This window comes from Macrobrachium nipponense, chromosome 33 (genome assembly GCF_015104395.2).
Source record: "Macrobrachium nipponense isolate FS-2020 chromosome 33, ASM1510439v2, whole genome shotgun sequence".
NCBI lineage: Eukaryota > Metazoa > Arthropoda > Malacostraca > Decapoda > Palaemonidae > Macrobrachium > Macrobrachium nipponense.
In genome coordinates, this window is record NC_087219.1 from 16031105 (window position 1) to 16050376 (window position 19272).

General features: G+C 44.0%; 1 protein-coding gene across 1 annotated transcript in view; it reads right to left on the reverse strand.

Moving 5' to 3' along the window:
* Positions 1-18743, reverse strand: part of LOC135202959 (uncharacterized) — a gene marked incomplete in the record, with an annotated part of 92850 nt that extends 74107 nt beyond the window's left edge. Inside the window, 2 exon segments of the mRNA XM_064232472.1 lie at positions 15250-15385; positions 18635-18743. Of these exon segments, the coding sequence (XP_064088542.1) occupies positions 15250-15385 (136 nt within the window).
* Between the last annotated feature and the right edge of the window lie 529 nt (positions 18744-19272).

Genomic DNA, 19272 nt, shown 5'->3' on the forward strand with positions numbered 1-19272 from the left:
TGAGGAGTTCCCCAAAGAGACCAGAGCTTGAGGCAAACTTCTGAGTGGAGGGTCCACTCGGTATGAAGGACCTGGTTCCTCCTGCTCAGCCTTGTCCGCTCGTACGTTCCTTACTCCCTGAACGAACCTCGTCAAGAGAGAGATGTTCCTCTGGGATGTCCACAACAGAAGTCCTCTCGTGAGTTCGTAAAGGGCATTACAGAGTGAGTACCTCCTTGCTTCCGAATGTATGCTAGAGCGGTTTGTATTGTCCGCATTCACTTGAACTATTTGTTGCAAACTAACGGTTCGAAGCTTCTTTAGAGCTAGGTGTACAGCTAGCAGTTCTTTGCAGTTTATGTGCCAGGACACTTGAAGAGCATTCCAAGTGCCTGACACTTCTCTCTTTCCCAAGTTGCTCCCCCAACCTTTTCCGACGCGTCGGAAAACAATACAAGGTTTGGGCTCTTGTATTTCCAGGGAAGTACCTTTGTTTTCCCTCAGTGGGAGTAACCACCATTCTAGATGTCGTTTTATCAGATCTGGAATGGGAAAAAAGTCCGAGAGTAGTCCTGTCTTCATGTTCCACGAACTTCTGAGGAAGAACTGAAGAGGACGGAGATGAAGTCTTCCTAGGTGAAAGAAACTGTTCGAGCGAGGAAAGGGTCCCTAAAAGGCTCAACCATTCCCTCGCCGAAGTCCGTTCCTTCCTTAGGAAGAGAGAGACTTTTTCTAAACCTCTCGCTAGTCTCTCTTGAGAAGGAAAATACTCGAAAACCCCGAGAATCCATCCGAATCCCCAGATAGACCAAGTTCTGGCTGGGGATCAGTTGGGACTTCTCGAGGTTCACGAGTAATCCTAAAGTCTTTATAGGTTTTAGTGTCACATTCAGGTCCTCCAAACACTGTTCCTCTGACTTTGCTCTGATAAGCCAGTCGTCTAGATAAAGAGATATACTGATTCCTTTCAGATGAAGCCATCTCGCCACATTTTTCAAAAGGTTCGTGAAAACCTGAGGCGCCGTCGACAGGCCGAAGCACAAGGATCTGAATTGGAAGATTCCTTCCCCCCAGTCATGAAAACGGAGGTACTTCTTCGACGAAGGATGGATCGGGACGTGGAAAATATGCGTCCTGGAGATCCAGAGACACCATCCAATCCCCTTGGCGAAGAGCCGCCAGGACTGAAGAAGCAGAGGTTTCCATGGAGAACTTCTGTTTTTGAACAAACTTGTTCAGAGCGCTGACATCCAGAACTGGTCTCCATCCCCCCGAGGCTTTCGCAACCAAGAAAGACGATTGTAAAACCCCGGGGAGCTTTGATCCAGCACAAGTTCTATAGCTCTCTTGTCCACATCTGATCCACCATTTGTTGAAGAGTATCTTTCAACACAGGGTCCTTGTAATTGGCGGACAATTCCCTCGGAGTTGACGTCAGGGAGGATTGTCAGGAAAGGAATGAGATATCCCTTCTGAAGAACCGACATCGACCAAGGAATCTGTGTCGACCTGCGAGTCCAGGCTTCCGCAAATCCCCGGAGCCTGGCACCTACTGGTGTTTGGAGGAGAGCTTTCCACTTCACTTTCCCCTTTTAAAGGGGCGGAACGAGGCTCGACCTCTCTTCTCGGTCGTTTTCCTTTTAGCGGTAAACTCTAGTTGAGGGCCGCCTCGAAAGGGCCGAACAGGAGTAGACGCCACTTTCTTTTCACCCACCATTACTGGTCTCTTCTTCCTGGACGATTGCAGGAGAAGATCTTGAGTCGCTTTCTCCGTCAGCGATCGGGAAATATCCTTCACCAACTGTGACGGGAACAGAAAATCAGACCTAGGGGCGAATAACAAAGCTGCTCTTTGTGAGTGTGATACTGCTTTCGTCAAGAAAGCGCTAAACCAGATCTCTTCTTCAAGAGGACCTGCTCCAAACAAGGGGAAGAAAGAAACTTCCCTGAGCCGTCTTGCACCGCCTTGTCAATACATGACAGAATTGCTAGGAGAACATCCGGTTCTAGCCCTTCCGGGGCATGAGCCTTCTTGGACATCAACCCCAAGGGACCAAATCTAGAAGTTAAAGACTTCTAGAATGTGAAAAAAGTCCCTTGAGGAGATGATCCAACTCTGAAAGGCCCAAGTAATCTTAGCCGTGTGAAGGCTATGTCTCCTGGATGCGTCTACCAGACTGGAAAAGTCAGCTTCAGCTGAAGCAGGGAGAGTGAGACCCATATTCTCCCCAGTCTGGTACCAAATCCCTCTCTTGCCGGTCAGTCTAGGGGGAGGCATGCAAAAGACTGTCCTACAAGCTCCTTCTTAGTAAGCATCCAGTTATCAAGCGATTGCAGAGCTCTCTTCATAGAAATGTCGGTCTCATCTTCACGAAAGCCGACGATTTCGGAGTCTCGAGCATGAAAACAGAGAACGAGGCGAAGGAGGAGCGGCAGGGATCAATGCGTCTCCGTTATTCCTGGAGAAGGAGAGCTGTCAAGACTTTGTAGTTCGACAGTCCTTCCTTACTGTGAGATCGTCCTCTGATTGTCCTCTTCCATAATCGGATCAGCAGGAGAGACCACTTCTCGTTCCTGGTCTTCTTGTCCAACCATTCTCTCTACTGGGGACAAACTCCTAATAGGAGAGGGGCTAAGAGAGTGTAAAGAGCTCCTATGTTCGACTGGCTCTTCGTACTTGGCTGGAGCCTCGACGCCTGGCTGGCGCCTCGCGCTTGTCTGGCGCCTCGGCTGGTGGCGTCTCGCGCCTGGCTGATTCCTCGCGCTTGGCTGGCGCCTCGCGCCTGGCAAGATCCTCGCGCTTGGTTAGCGTCTCGCGCCTGGACTGACTCTGTCGCGCTTGGCTGGCGCCTCGCGCCTGACTGGGTGTCGCGCCTCTGAACCGTCTCGCGCCTGACTGACACCTCGTGCCTTGTTGAAGACTCGCGTCTTCCTGAAGTCCCCTCCTTGCGTGACAGATGTTCTTCTTGAGCCTCACGCTTGGATGAATGCTCACGCCTGTTTTGTAACTCCGCGCTCGGCTGAAGCTACTGATCTGGCAGACGTATCCCATCTGGGAGAATCCTCTCGTGCTGCAATGCGTTTTCTCGCTTGTCTGACTCTCTCTTAGAGGACGCTTCCCGTCCGTAAGGACGCCTCGCGCTTAGCTGTTGCTACGCGCTTGTCTGGCGGATCCATTACTTCCCACGAGTCTCTATCTGAGATCTCAAAAGACTCACGTTTCGCAGGAGCTCACTCCTGGTGGGAGAAGGAAGACGAGTCTTCTTGACCGGCAGTCTGACGTCTTTCTTACGAGGAGGATCCTTCGAAAGGACTCCTACTAGGGCGGAAAGCTGTTCCTGTACCGCCAAAATGATCCTTTTGGACGCTTCTCCTGCGTCTTCTTGAACGGGAAGAGAGGAAGAATCGAAAGCGGTTTGCCCCCATTATGGAACGGCGAAACCCTCTTCGCCTTCTTGATAGAAGGAGGTTCTTCTTCCGAAAAGCGTTCCGGGCTTGAATCCAAACCAGGATCTCTCCAGTGCCTTTTCAGGGGCCTGGACAAGTCCGAATCCTTCCACCCTCGTTTAGGAGAGGGAGAAGCGGACGAAGAGAAGCACTCTCTGAGGACGCTTTTTCGATAGCGGTCCTGAGCAGGCTGTCTATGCACAGCACCTGCTGAAGGGACGCCTGACCGGGGGGAATTCTCCACAACCTCCGTACGGCTTCGACTTTCCTTCTCCTCTGGCTTGGGAGCTTGGAAGAGGTCTAGGCCTGGGAGCGTCGCAGAGACGGTCAGACGCCCCCTCCACACTGGGGACACTCACTTCACTAAAGTCACTTTCACCATCCTTACCTTTTATGGTAGCCCTTTCGGCTTTCATCCTGAGAATCGTAGCCTTCAGTTCAGCAATTTCCGAAGCTGAATCTGAATGTACAGTCAGTGAGGGTCCTGATAGAGAATCATAATTAAGAGAAGAGTTAGAATTGTCTAAAGGCTCAATAGGCCTTGTACAACTACCCGCCATCTTAGATGCCGCCCTTCTGACTCTATCCCTTTCTAAACTTCTTCAAGTAAGAAGTTAGAGTCTTCCATTCCTCAACATTCAACCTTTACACTCATGACAGGTGTTAGAAATAGAACAATCAAAACCCCTACATTTGCGACATACAGTGTGAGGATCAACCGAAGCTTTCGGTATCCTCACCTTGCAGCCTACATTCACACACATTCTCACACAAACACTTGAATCAGACATTCTGAAGAAAAATCAAAAAGCAAGTCCAAATCCAGTCCACAGTAGCGAATGCCAAAACAACGATCCAGGTACTTCACCAAAAGTCCACTAAAAAGATGATCAATTGCTTAGAAAGCGAATTCCAGTCAAGAGGTGGCAGCAACGATGTTGATACCACCGGCGACAGAAAATATATGAGTAGAAAACGGGATTGGTTCCTAGTCCTGCCACCAGGGCAGGCCGGTAGATCACCTGACTACCTGTAGCGAGTGGCGCGAAATTTGAATTTTCTGTCGGGGACGACGGAGTCTTAGCTATGTATATATCTGACAGGTAAGTTGATTGTATGAAAAGCATTCTTTACCTCTACATTTAAAGCAAACTGTGTGAGGATCTACCGTAGCTTTCGGTAGTCTCACCTTGCATTCATCCATAGCGAACACTCTAAACATAGAAGATTTCTTAACCTCTAACTCAGACTCTCGAAATCAAAGAAAAATCCAAATCAATATCCAAAAACAATCCAAAAAACAAATGCGTTATGCCAAGCCAACAAGATTCAGGTACTTCACCGAAAGTCAGTCCAAATAAATCCACGGCAACGAGAAAAGAATAAAGCTGTCAGGAGGTGGGTAACAACCACAGGTGTAGTCGTCACCGGCGACAGAAAAATTCTGGGCTGGAAAGGGAGATTGGTTCTTACATCCGCCACCCAGCGGCGGGTAAGGTAGATCACCTGACCTACCTCGTCCGCGTGTGCCGCGAGTTTGAATTCTGTCGTGACGTCAAGAGACGTATAGCTAAGTATATATCTGACAGGAAAGTTCATGTACAAAATCAGCAATTTCGGTCACAGAGGTATCGGAGGAGGACAGCTTCTTCGCCTTACACCATCTACGGAAAACTTCCCACTTCGATTGATATATCCGCATGGTTGAGGACCTTCTTTGCTCCAGCATTGCTTTTGCCGCTTCGCGAGAAAAGCCTCTCGCTCTGACCAATCTTTCGATAGTCGAAAGGCAGTCAGAGCGAGAGCGTGGATATTTTTATTTTGTGATACCTCTGAAGTGGGGTTGTCTGAGCAGATCTGTCCTTTCGGGAAGAGATCTTGGGGAGGTGGTTCCACTATCCCATTCCTGTACCTCTGTGAACCATTCTCTTGCAGGCAATAAGGAGCGATCAATGTCATCCTCATTCCCTCCGAGGACACGAACTTTCTCCTTACTTACCCCCAGCATCTTGAATGGGGGAAACACATACGCGTCTATGCCCTCCAATCCATGAGCATGGATCTATGGATAGGGCGTCTGGGATTGTCCCCCAGCGAGCAAAAGTTCTCCATCCTCCTGGATAGGAATGTTGCAAACAGGTCCACTTGCGGCTTCCCCCCAGAGACCATAGTTGCTGGCAGACTTGTGAATGAAGGGTCCACTCTGTTGGAAGGACCTGGTTTTTCCTGCTCAATCTGTCTGCTCTTATATTCTTCCCTCCTTGAACGAACCTCGTCAGGAGTCGAATCCCTCTTTCTTCTGTCCATATCAACAGATCCCTTGCTAGTTGGTAAAAGGGAGAAAGTGTGTGTCCCCCCTTGTTTTCTTATATAAGCCAGAGCCGTGGTGTTGTCCGAGTTGACTTGGACCACCACGCCTCTGACTTCGTTCTCGAAAACCTGCAGTGCTAAGTGCACTGCTAAGAGTTCCTTTGCATTTATGTGCCAGGCTTTCTGTTCTTCTGTCCAACTGCCTGACACTTCCTTCGTCCCTAGTGTTGCTCCCCACCCCGTGTCCGAAGCGTTCTGAGAATAACACTAGGTGAGGGTTCTGAAGGGCCAAGGACACTCCTTCGTTTCTTCTCAGTGGTCCTAACCACCATCGTAAGTGGTTTTTGATACTCTCCTCCTATAGGAAAGGTATCCAAAAGATCTCCTTTTCTTCTGTTCCAACTCCTTCTGAGATGGAACTGCAAGGGTCTCAAATTCAGTCTCCCTAGAGAGATGAACTGCTTCCAGCGAGGAAAGAGTGCCAGAAGACTGAGCCATTCCCTCGCTGAGCTTCGTTCTTTCTCTAGGAAGACCGAGATTTTCTCCAACCCTTTCGAGACTCTTTCCTGGGATGGATACGCTCGAAAACCCCGAGAATCATCCGAATCCCCAGATAGACGATAGTCTGACTGGGGATTGTGTGGAGACTTCTCGAGGTTTACGAGCAATCCGAGAGATCTGGTCAATTGAAGAGCTATCTCCAAGTCCTCCAAGCACTTTTGTCTTGTCTGCGCTCTTATAAGCCAATCGTCTAGGTAAAGAGATATCCTCACCCCTTTCAGATGTAGCCATCTTGCTACGTTTCTCATCAACGCTGTAAACACCTGAGGAGCCGTCGAGAGGCCGAAACACAAAGCTCTGAACTGATAAATCCTTCCCTGCACCATGAATCGAAGATATTTCTTCAACGAATGATGCAGGGGGACGTGAAAGTATGCATCTTGCAGGTCGAGGGAGACCATCCAATCTCCTGGACGGAGAGCAGAGAGAACCGAGTTGGATGTCTCCATGGAGAACTTTGTCCTTCTCCACGAAGCGATTCAATGCACTCACGTCCAGGACAGGTCCTCCCACCCGAGGCTTTCGGCACCAAAAATAGGCGATTGTAAAAACCTCGGGAGTGCGATCCTGTACTACCTCGATGGCCTCCTTCTCCAACATTTGCTGCACCAGTCCAAGAAGGATCTCTCTCTTTACAGAGTCCTTGTATCTTGCTGACAGCTCCCTCGGAGTCGTCGTCAATGGGAGGTCTGTTCTTGAAGGGGATGAGGTATCCTTTCCTCAGCACTTGCAGGGACCAAGAATCTGCTTTCATTGAAGCCCATGCTTCCGAGAATCCCAGAAGTCTGGCCCCTACTGGTGATTGGAGGACTGGAATCTCATTTTGCGTTCTTCTTTGGAACTCTAATGGAAGATCTTCCTCTTTTCTTCCTCCTCTCTTCCTTGGGGCTCGGCTAAAAGCTCTACCTCGAAAGGGCTGTTGGGCAGGTGTTGGCTCCCTCTTCGAGACAGAAGCAGCTGGCCTAGGCTTCTTAGCAGAATGTACCAGCAAATCCTGTGTTGCCTTCTCAGTAAGCGTATGGGAAATGTCCTTTACCAACTGAGAAGGAAACAGCTGTTTAGACAGAGGGGCGTATAAAAGAGAAGCCTCTGTACTGGAGAGACTGCTTTGGTAAGAAAAGAACCAAAGACAGACCTCTTCTTTAATACTCCTGTCCCGAACAAGGATGCCACTTCAGCCGATCCGTCCTGCACTGCCTTGTCCATGCATGCCAAAAACACTATGCAAGACTTCTGGTTCCAAAAACTGAGGGTCTTGAGTCTGTTGGCCAAGCCCCAAGGGACCAATCTAGGAAGTTAAAAACTTCCAAGACATGGAATATTCCCTTGAGGAGATGGTCCATTTCAGACATTGTCCAGCCTTGTTTTGGCTGCTGGAAGTGCATGCCTCCTTAGCCGAAGTCCACCAAGGTCGAGAAGAATCCGCTTCAGCAGATAGGAAGAGAAAGTCCCATAGATTCCCCTGTGCTATACCCAAATCCCTCTTCTTCCCTGATAGCCTGGAAGGGGGACAGGCAAACACAGTCTTCCCCTTCGCCTCCTCCTTGGTTTTAAGCCAATTCCCGACCGACTGCAAACGCTCTCTTCATTGAAATGGTCGGTTTGCATCTTCAAGAAAGAGGAAGACTTCCCAGCCTTCGTACTCGAAAATAAAGACCGAGGAGAAGGAGGGGCAGCAGGACTCAGAGACTCTCCAAATTCTTTTAACAAGAGGCTGCTAGTATCTTATAATCAGAAAGACCTGCCCCCTTGTTTTTTTCTTTTTTTTTTTTTTCTTCAGAGTCCGAAACATCCTCTAATTCCGGTTGAGTTTTATTCGGAGAAGAGTGTGCGACCGGGGACTCCTCTCTCGGGAATGCACAGGGCTTGCAGCAACACCGGCTGCAAACCTGACAAGGGCTAACGGTCGCTTGTGCAACATCTGAGTCCCTGCCAGGAGAAGGCCGATGTTGTTCTTTTACCCTAAGGCCCTCCTGACTAAGGACGACGGCCGCCTGTGCGACAACTTTCGTCCCTACCAGGAGAAGTCCTTAAATGTCGTTCCCTTTTTTCATGATCAATTCCTTCCCGACAGGGGCTACGATCACCTGTGCGACACCTAGAGGCCCTGTCAGGGGAAAATTGATCTGAGAAAAATCCCAAAGAGGAGCCTCAAGTCCGCTTCAAACTCCGATAACTCATCCCAAATTGGTTTATTCGTTTCGGGTTGTACAAATACTTGCGCCTGCTTTCAGGCGCTCTAGACGCTTTACGTCTTGTTTCAGCCGCTTCAGCTTTGCAGGCGCCTTGCGCCTCCGATTCGGACGCTTCAGGCTCTTCAGGCGCTTTGCGCCTTGTTTCAGGCGCCTCAGGCTCTTTAGGCGCTTTGCTTCTTCTTTCAGGCGCCTCAGGCTCCCTAGGCTCTTTGCTTTTCCTTTGAGGCGTTCTAGGCTCTCCAGGCGCTCTATGTTTCATATCAGGCGCTCTAGGCTCTCCAGGAGTTAAATATTTCCTTTTTAGCCACTTCAGGATTTTTCAGGCGCGTTTGCGCCTCATTCCTTTTACTTGAAGAGCTTTGCGCTCATTTCAGGCGCTCCAGACTCTTTTCGCCTCGCCAAAAGAGTTCCAGGATCTTCAGTTACTTTTGCGCCTCTCTTCAGGCGCTTCAGGCTCTTTGCGCTTCCTTTCAGGAGTTCGTCCGATTTCGGGAGTTCCAATTTACTCCTCGATACGGACATCTCATGTGCTTTCTTCCTAGTAGGAAGTTCCCTATCACATCTTGTCGCCTGACGGCGTTTTGCGCTTGACAGTAGCCTGACGTCTGGCTGGCGCCAGGCTTCTGGCAGGCGCCTCGTCCGAGCTCTCAGATAGTTCTAAAGGACGGGATCTTTTGATAGGGAGAAATCTATCCTTCCTTCTAGGCTGATCAGATTTAAGAACTCCTACTAGGGAAGATATCTGTTTCTGCATATCCTCTAACATCTTCGTAGCTACGTCTCTCTTTCCAACTCCGATGCAGGGGAAGAAGCTTCTGAATATACATTCTTCTTCCTCTTTCCGGGGAGGTATATTCTTTCGGAAATTCTTCAGGGCTTGAGTCGAATGAAGGAGACTTCCAAGTTCTCTTCGAAGGTCTCGACAATCTATCTGAACTCCATCCTTTTTTAGATGAGGAATCAGACGAAGAAAAACACTGTTTCAGGACGTCTTTCCAACGACTATCCTTCGGCAGCCCGGGACGTAAACTACAGGATCTGCCGGAAGGGGACGCCTGACGGTGGGGATTCCTCTGAAACCTCCCTGCGGCTTTCGACATTTCTTCTCACTGGTCTTGGGAGCTTGAAAGAGGTCTAGGCCCGGGAGCGAGACAGAGCCGATCAGACGCACCCTCCACTTCACTGGGAACACTTTCACTGCACTTACCTTCCAGTTCTTTAATTTTTTGTTCCATATGTTTAAGCGAAGCTTTCAGACTCGCAATTTCAGATGTTGAGCTTGCCGAGTCCGATAATCGGGAAGGTAAAGCTGTATGGGAGGAAACAATAGGGTTATCAATAGGCAATAGTCCGCTAACTGGCTCGTTAGAGACCGACCTACTTACACTCTTGGAAGAGGCTTTTCTAGCCCTATCTCTCTCCAACTTTCTTAGGTAGGAATTAAGCAACTTCCATTCCTCCTCATTCAAATTCTTGCACTCATCACATGTATTCAATTGAGAGCATACATTCCCTCTACAATTTTTACAAGTGGTGTGAGGATCCACCGAAGCTTTCGCAGTCTCACAAAACAATTCTCATTCACACACACTCTGAACGAAATCGACACGTCAGACATTATGAGAAATTCCAAAGCCAAATCCAAAAAACAGTCCTCACAATAGCGTATGCCAAACCAAAGATCCAAATAACGTCACCAACAATAGCAGTCCAAAAGATCAACGGCGTAATGAAATTCGAAATTCAAGTCAGGAGGAACTAGCAACGATGTTACTAGTACCGCGACAGAGAAAAATCTGGCTTAAAACAAAACGGTAATAGTTCCTATTCCTGCCACCCAGCGGCAGGGCGGCGGGGATCACCTGACCTACCTGTAGTGTGTGCCGCGAAATTTGAATTTCTGTCGGGGACGACGGAGTCTATAGCTAAGTATATATCTGACAGGGAAGTTGAATGTATGAAATTTATATTTAGGGGAAAAAAGACTAAAGTTTATTCCCCTTTCTATAAAATAAAGATGGTGTATATTGCTACCTCTCTTGGTTCGAGGAAAAGGAAGCAGTCTACAGGAAGCCTGTTCGTCTTCTACCTTGCTAAGAGATCTATGAAGAAGACTTTTCGCAGGTTCTCACAACTCTTTGCAATAAATGTTAGACATACGTTAACAGTTATTATCGTCGACCGAGTAGGTTCTCACGGACATGCAAAATCTTGCATCAAACCTCTTTTTCCAAATAGGTTCTCTTTGTTAACGCGAACAGGAGCGAAAAAAGAGATTCTTGATGCTCTTTGCGATATGAGAGAGTCGTGGAATTGGCCTAAGTGATTAAATGGGTAACGAAATCAGGAATGAATCTTGCCGTTACCGAGCGTGCTGTCTGAGAGGCTACTGGACTCTTAGGTTAATAACTCGCTAAAACGAGAAAACATCTTGGATGGTGCTCTTGGCCCATTGTGCCAGGCTGGCGCTTCTGGCGCAATTTTGCGCCAGGCTAGCGCTTCTGGCGCATTGCGCCAGGTTGGCGCTTTCTTCTTAATTCTCTTTTTTTATATTATTTGCCAGAACATCTGTGCCTTTTATGGTACCTGACATCCTTTCACATGTTAAATTCCGTTCTTAGTAGGAAAAAAACTCTTATATACGTCAGTATAGTCCATTCATGGGAAACCATTTCTGCCACGAAGAGAATGTTTCCCACCCCCACTCATCCATCTTCTCTTGAGCAATATCCGATTCTAAAAAGGTTGTGTGCGTTTCTCGAAAGACTTGACCATACCGTAGTCTTAAAGTGAATTCTCTACTACATCCATCTTCTCACTAAGCATGTATTCTAATAAGCCATGCTTTCGTAAGCATGAGAGCATTATATAATATAATGTTCTGCTGCGTTAGAATCCTTTAATAATGTTACCTACGGTAAACACCATTGAAAGGTTATAATATCTTTCTTATTGAAAGCTTCTTAGCAAAAGGCAGACAATATTTTATTTATGTTAGCTTAACTATCCCCTCCATTTGAGACTAAGTCCATGATGTAAGGGGAATATACGGTTAACCATTCGATCCCGTTGGAGAGAGAGATGTAACCAACTGCTCATGACCGAGAACTGGATGGTACTGTATTGGCCTTACAATGACAGCCCGGCCGTCTCGTTCGCTGCCTGGCTGCATTCATCCTGAGTTGCCAGTTACTTCATTCAATGAAGGAATATAATAAAATTATTCTCGAGCCTAAGGAAGCTCTCAATAATGCAAATTTAAGCCAAACAACCTTTGTTAAATACCGAAGGTATTGTCGTAACAAACACTGTTTTAGGATGCCTTTCCAACCGCTATCCTTAGCAGTCTGGGACGCTACTACAGATCCTGCCGAGGGGATGCTGACCGGTGGGGATTCTCTGAAACCTCCTTAAGGCTTTCGACATTCCTTCTCCTCTGGGCTTGTGAGCTTGGAAGAGGTCTAAGACTGAGAGCGAGACAGGGCCGATCGGAACGCACCCTCCACTATTTTAGGACGCCTTTCCAATGGCGAACTTGGCAGTCTGGGACGTTCTACAGAGTCTGCCGAGGGAACGCCTGATCGGTGGGGATTCTCTGAAACCTCTGTGCGGCTTTCGACATTCCTTCTCCTCTGGGCTTGTGAGTTTGGAAGAGGTCTAGACCTGGGAGCGAGACAGAGCCGATCAGACGCACCCTCCAATTCAATGGGGAACACTATATTCACTTCTTAGCTTTTAAGAGCTCGCATTTTGAGCTACATCCATTATCTTAAAATTTGCATATATAAATTTGTAGTTTCTGTGGAGTAAGAAGGTGATGAGGATGCAACAACTACTAGTACTGCTAATACTCTAACTGCTCGTTAGCACAAACGCTATTAAAGCTTCTAAAGTAAGCATATCTATACTCGGTTTTTTTCCATCTGTCCACCCGCCTGTGGTGTTTGATATGGTAACACTGAGTCCCGGGCTTTAGATAGTCACATTCAGCTTACATTCAACAATAATAACAATATCCTATTTCGAATATTAAGTGTAATTCGCATACAGTAAGTTATTAAAATGCTTTTCAGTTGCAAATGTACACCCAGATATCTTTTTATTTACCTAAAACTTACACATAGCGTAACTATTAAAAAGCATGGGAAGCAGTGTTACCATGCGAAAACACCACAGGAAGATGGACAGATGGAAAAAAACAGAGTATAGTTATATGCTTTTCTGACTTCCTAAAGTAGGAAATTAGAGTTTAATATTTCCTCAATAAAGTTGTAACCTTTATTACATGTAATAATGAATAAATATTAATAATTTCCTTTATTGCAAACTATGTGAGTGTCTACCGATAAATTCGGTAGTTTCACTTAACATTTTCTTCGAAATTTCGAAGCGAAATTCATTAAAAAATTAATAAAAGCGTATGCCGAACCAAAGACCCAGTACTTCCCTGCAAAAGACAGCCCAGAAGATCGATGGCAATGAAACACGAAAATCAAATCAGGAGGAACCGCAAACGTATGTTTACATTCCAACCGATAGAGAAAATCTGGTTCTAGAAGGTAGTGGTTCCTATTCCTGCCACCCAGCGGCGGGACGGTAGATCACCTGACCTACCTACCTGTAGCATGCCGCGAAATTCAAATTTCTATCGGGGACAACGGAGTCTATAGCTAAGTATATATCTGACAGGGAAGTTGAATGTATGAAATCTTATTTTATTATAAAAATTTCATTTTTATATATGTAAGTAACCAAGTAATTACATAGCTGATTCCCACATTGACAGGAGTTGGGATCCATACACCATTCTAGCCCCCAAAAGCATTAGCAAAATGTAATGAGTTTGAGAACATAAAATATCAGCAAGCATTACAAGAATGCTTGTTATTTCCTTATCTGGTAAGAGAGCTGCAGCAGGAAGATACTGCCTCTGGTTTTGCGCTCATCTTAACCTGTGGAGACGTGGCAGTACAGCCATGGGTCGCCTGCTTACACGTGTGGGGACTTCACAGCGAAGGACACCTCCGGACGCTAGGGAAGACTAAAAAATTGCCCCTGCCCAGGGAGCAGTAGCATCATAATTAAAACCAAACAAAACAATGCTGTTACCTACACCATAAAGCCGCACAAAGGTACAGCCTCCCTGACCTTCTTTTATGGAACCTGAGGGGTGAGGGACATGTTCACAACAGACCTTTTCAATGGTCACAGTTTACCACTATTGTGCCATTGTTCAAGGCTGGAAGCCTCCTAACTAGAGGAAAGATGCTGCACATACTGGAAGATGCCTTTCCCCTAGCTATCTGTCGCCACATGGGAACTGACAATAGGTGCGATTGAGGAGCCAACTATCTGGGAGCACACCCCACCAAACTCCCTTGGGCTTCTGGTATAGCTTCTCCCAGGTTCAAGAGAGTATGCTAGGGACCTTTGCATAAGAGAATCAGCTGGCCAAGTAGCCAGCTCCTCCACTAATACTTCACCTTCACTAACCACACTCTTACTCTCCAAACAGATAAGAAAAGAAGCCTCTATTTGAGCCACTGTATTCACTAGTATGTTGAACTTGCAATCGAACTTATGCTCAAGGATGGCAATAGCATTAAGTTCAGGAGTATGGGAGCTGGGTAAGGGATCAGGTGGTACAGAGGCAAGACTAGTGATGAGGGAGAGAAAAAGCAGAAATCCTCCATTTCTTACATTCCCAATCAATATATTCAACACAAGTTAAAACTGATGAACATACTTGACCCCTGCAAGTTGTACACTTAGTATGAGAATCACATTTTGCTGATTCAACCTCATATTGCAGTCTTTGCTGCAATAACAAATCCTAATCAAACTTGTGTTAACCACAGTCTGTGAGTACAAGTCAAAATGTAAAGTCTAATCATGTAAGTCACAATCAGGTTACAAAGTCTTTTTCCAATGAAAAACCTAAATATCTAAGTTTCCAGAAGGCTACCAAAAGAAAAATACTTCACCAATTTAGATTGTCAACCATCAACCAGTAAAAAAAGAACTACACATTTTACTGCTGCTCACAACCGTCGTCATAAGCCAGCATAAACAAATTGGAGCTCTCAGCTCAGATGTTCCTCTCTTTCCCAAAGGTGGGCAGGGTCAGTTTTACCTACACCAAAACAAAAGAATCGCCACCATGAATTTCAAATTTTAGCTGCCGATAACAGACTGATAGCTATGTAATTACTTGGTAAGTTACTTATATAAAATAACTAGCCAAATGTGATCACTTTTCCTGCCAGTTAATCCATATCAACCACATAATTAAGTCTGCAAAAAACTAAATCAATTTTTCCAAACCACACCACTTTTGGCCCTTGATTACTCATCTTTGAATTACTTGTAAAAAATAATGTCCTCAAAAGGAAAAACTGAATTAGTAATAAAAAATGACTCAAAAGAAATAATAAAAATGGAAGATGTGGAAGACAAAAAGACCTTTCACAGCAATAAATGGGCCAGAAAAGTAACTCAAACCCTTTCATCAGCTTCCAATAACGCTCTTTCAATGTCTAACAAACCATTACATTTTAGTTAAATTTCTGTGCTCAGTAAGGAAACTAAAGCCCTGTCCACACAATCCAGTTTTGTCTGACAAACTTTGCTTGATGTGACATCAGAAGCAGGAAAAGTCAGAACCTTATTCGCTGTTCCTCCGCTTCTGACATCACATCGAGCAGAGTTTGTTGAGTGTGGATGTGCCTTAACAATGCCATTAAAATGACCTACTAACCTTTTCTCTGGATAATATTCCTTCTATCTTGGGTATTGGCTCCCTCAACATTACCAGGGCAAACGTGATGAATAAAACTGTCAATGTTGTTGCAAAACACAAAGCATTCTCCACAAATGTAGGAGTAATCTTCCATCTGGAAATTAATAATGTAGTTAATTATACTAATTCAAAATACAATGACAATTGTTCTGAACAAAACAAAAACAAAACGGAAATGTCATTACTTTGTAAAGCACACCTTTAAAGAACAAAAATTAAGAAAACAGAGATAAGAAAATACTAGGAATACTGCCAGGGAAGACAGTGCCATAGTTTCATAATGAGGAATTTGCAAATCTTTAGTACAGTAGCACTAATGTGGGCATGACATGTGGATTTATATAAGAAAACTAATGATACTACAAAAGACAGACTGGAAACTAAATTTACCATTGAAATTTCACTATTATTGTTATTCTCAAGTGAGGGGTAAAGGATGAGGTAGGGTAAAGTGAATGAAGGTGGACAGCTGACTGGGCAAATATTTTTTCTAAAGAAAAATCTACAATAAAGATATCATTAACTATTGTTTTAAATTATTCTTGCTATATGAGCATGCCCATCCGTTAAGAATTAAGTGAAAGTTTTCTTGTCTTATTTTGTTTAATATGTAATATAATTTGTTCTTATGTTTTGATACAAACCTAGTTTTTGTCATGAAGTCAATATAACAGTTTTCAACAACAGCATTTATTCTTAAAATAATCACAAAATCTTTTTCTACGGTTTTTTATGTGATTCTGACTAACTTTATATCAATTTCCATCATAACTACTTAGTTTGCCATGTACAACACACCACATCTAACGAACAGGGGGAACCCCAGTGACAAGCCATACGTTTACAGTCAGGTTAAATAAGGGGAAGAGGCAGGTGTTTAACCATTCAGGTAGGACCCAGCAAGTCCGGCACCCTATGTTGTTAGGTTGGATTTGTAAGGTTTGGTTACTGTTTGTAAATCCCTATTCAAATCTTCAGCCATCCCACCACCCTAAATACCACAGTGCCCCAATGGGTAACTAGGTATATAAGATGTACGGGTTTATAGACCTAGTGGGTTAGATCTAAGCAGACATTTCTAATTAAACTAATTTACTTATATTCACATACAAAAACTATCAGAAAAACAGAGGTAATTCTACAGTAAACCTCCTTGAGGCACTGTGTTCAGTATAGACCCTTGGAGTTGACCATAAAATCATAAAAAAAGTAAATTTCTCACATTATCTCACCTGTACTGCGTTATACAGGCAGTCCCCATTTAACAACAGGGCTTCAATTCCTGACCAACCACTGATAAACAAAAATCACTCACAGCAACATCACAATAATTATGGTAATAAATAGCGTTTACAACACTTTAAAGCTTTGATTGGGGGCAATAAACCTCTAACTGATGATAATGAACTGCCTACTGGTGCTTAAAATCGCTTACCAGTAGCAAAAATCTAGTTAACAATGTTGTTAGACAAGCGTCATAAAACGAAGCATCATTAACCAATGCCACCAATAAGCAGGGACTGCTTGTACCTACACCCATTGTCTATCGGCTATTGTTCAGTCAAAATATTTTATTAACAAACAATATCTCCATACAGAGTTCTTCTGTAGAATTACCAAAACATAGTTTGGTAATTCTCAGGATGACCTCTGCATGGAGATACAGTGGACCTCTGTATTCGTGGGGGATGCGTACCAGATGCCCCCACGAATAGACAGAACCAGCAAATAGTTGGAACCCCTATAAAAATGCTTAAAACAGCCTATTTTGTTAATTAAAACTAAAGAAAAACCCACTGCAAATGTTTATACCTGGTTTTTTTAATAGTTTTATCACAATAAGTACATTCTATAATGAAATTGATAAAAAAAAATAGGAAAGTGGATACTTCAGATAGAAAAATACCATGAAAAGGAAAATTTCCTGCAAATAATAGGGGGAAATGTTCCAAAGAGAAATACACGAATGTGAGAGCCCGCAAATCCCGAGAACGCGAACATATGGGCACCACTGTATTGTTCATTAATGAAATGTTTTGACAGAACAATATATAAAAGGGTGTATACAATGTAGTAAAGGCAAGATAACCTGATAATATATCTAGATAATGAAAGATTTAATGTCAGGCTAAGCTTCTGCCATGTTTAGCACATACCAGCCTCTCAAGGAGTAAAGTAAAAATAAAAACAAAACAGTAATTTTCTCATCTCAGTAAAATTCTGAAATCATTTCACCTACACTGGATTATAGGCTACAGGTACTAGCCTAGTATACCCTTTTCTACATTGTTCAGTCAAACAATTTCACTAATAAAGAATATCTCTGTCCAGAGCTCTTCCTTAGACTTACCACTAGATTTAATGTATGGCATGGTGACTCAATGTTACTTCAAAACATGTGTTAGAAACAGTGTATACCAGATTACCTATTTGTTAACCAAACAAACATAGTTTTGACACAAAGAAATGTGAAGTAGGGTAAAAAACCGCATGGTACAGGGGTGGACCATGTACGATCAATGTGTACAACCCCAAGAAAAGTACATTATAACACGTCCTGACACTGGAGTAGAGGTCTTTAGCTCCGTTTCTCACCAACAACAAGTCGCGTCTGATGCCCATCTCCGATGTCAGGACGCGTTATAATGTACTTTTTTTGGGATTGTACACATTGATCGTACATGGTTCACCCCTGTACCATGCGGTTTTTTACCCTAATAACAGTAGATAGGGAGGGAAGAGATTACCTATAAGGTAAAATACCGAATGGCCAGCCTCCACCGTAGCGCGACCACCTATCTGAAAAAGTACCCTTAAAAGCGTCCCGTAACCCCGGATAGACATTAATCAAGAGCCAGCGTCTGTCGAAGCAACACCTCGAGATCTCTACTTTCCTCTTGAAGTAACTGTTTTCTCCCAAGTCACAAATTAAGGCCATAATTTACGATTTTCGGGAAGGTGGTCGCGCTACGGTATAGGCCGGCCAGTCGGTATTTTACCCTAAACAAATGGAGGAGCAAACCTCCACCCAAGGCAGGGAAAAATGCCTAAAGGATACTACTAGTTACATAGATATACGGTTTTTCGACAAACCGTAGGTGGTTCAAGTCTAGTCTAGCCTAAGGTGGGCCAAAGCAGTTTTAGGACGATTCAACAACAGCCGAACATAGTAGGTATCTGTCTTGTGCGAAGATAGTACTACCTACTATAGTACTAGCCTAGGTATACGTCTTTACCTTATGAACAACAGATTTCAACCGTGAAATCATGCTTTTCATCTACTATAACTACCGACAAATTAATATATATGTTTGCAAATGGCAATCAACTGCTAAACACCCACTTTTATGATAAAAAGTAAACTTTCAATGAGAGAGAAACTTTGTTTTGATTTCGGTTTTCGGGTCTTCTAGCGCTTCTTCTTCTTGACTCCTTGGAAGCAAATTAAAGCGTAGTAGTAGTTACCCACAACAAATATGTAAAAACAATCACTGTTAACAAGTTCTGCTTAAAATAATAGAACGCCAAAGATTTGCTTGTTCTTTTACAGAGATATAAAGCATTATAAAAGGGTTTACTATGTCAATCTTAAATAACAGGGAAGACGTCCTTAAGTAGCTCGATATTATCAACAATCCTTGTCGGGGGGGGATATTATCAAACCACCAGTCAGAGCCAAATCACCAATATATAACTTTTCCCGTATCATATATATATATATATATATATATATATATATATATATATATATATATATATATCTATATATATATATATATATATATAGAAACCACCAATCAGAGCCAAATCACCAATATATAACTTTTCCCATATATATATATATATATATATATATATATATATATATATATATATATATATATATATATATAAACCACCAATCAGAGCCAAATCACCAATATATAACTTTTCCCATGTATATATATATATATATATATATATATCTATATATGTGTGTGT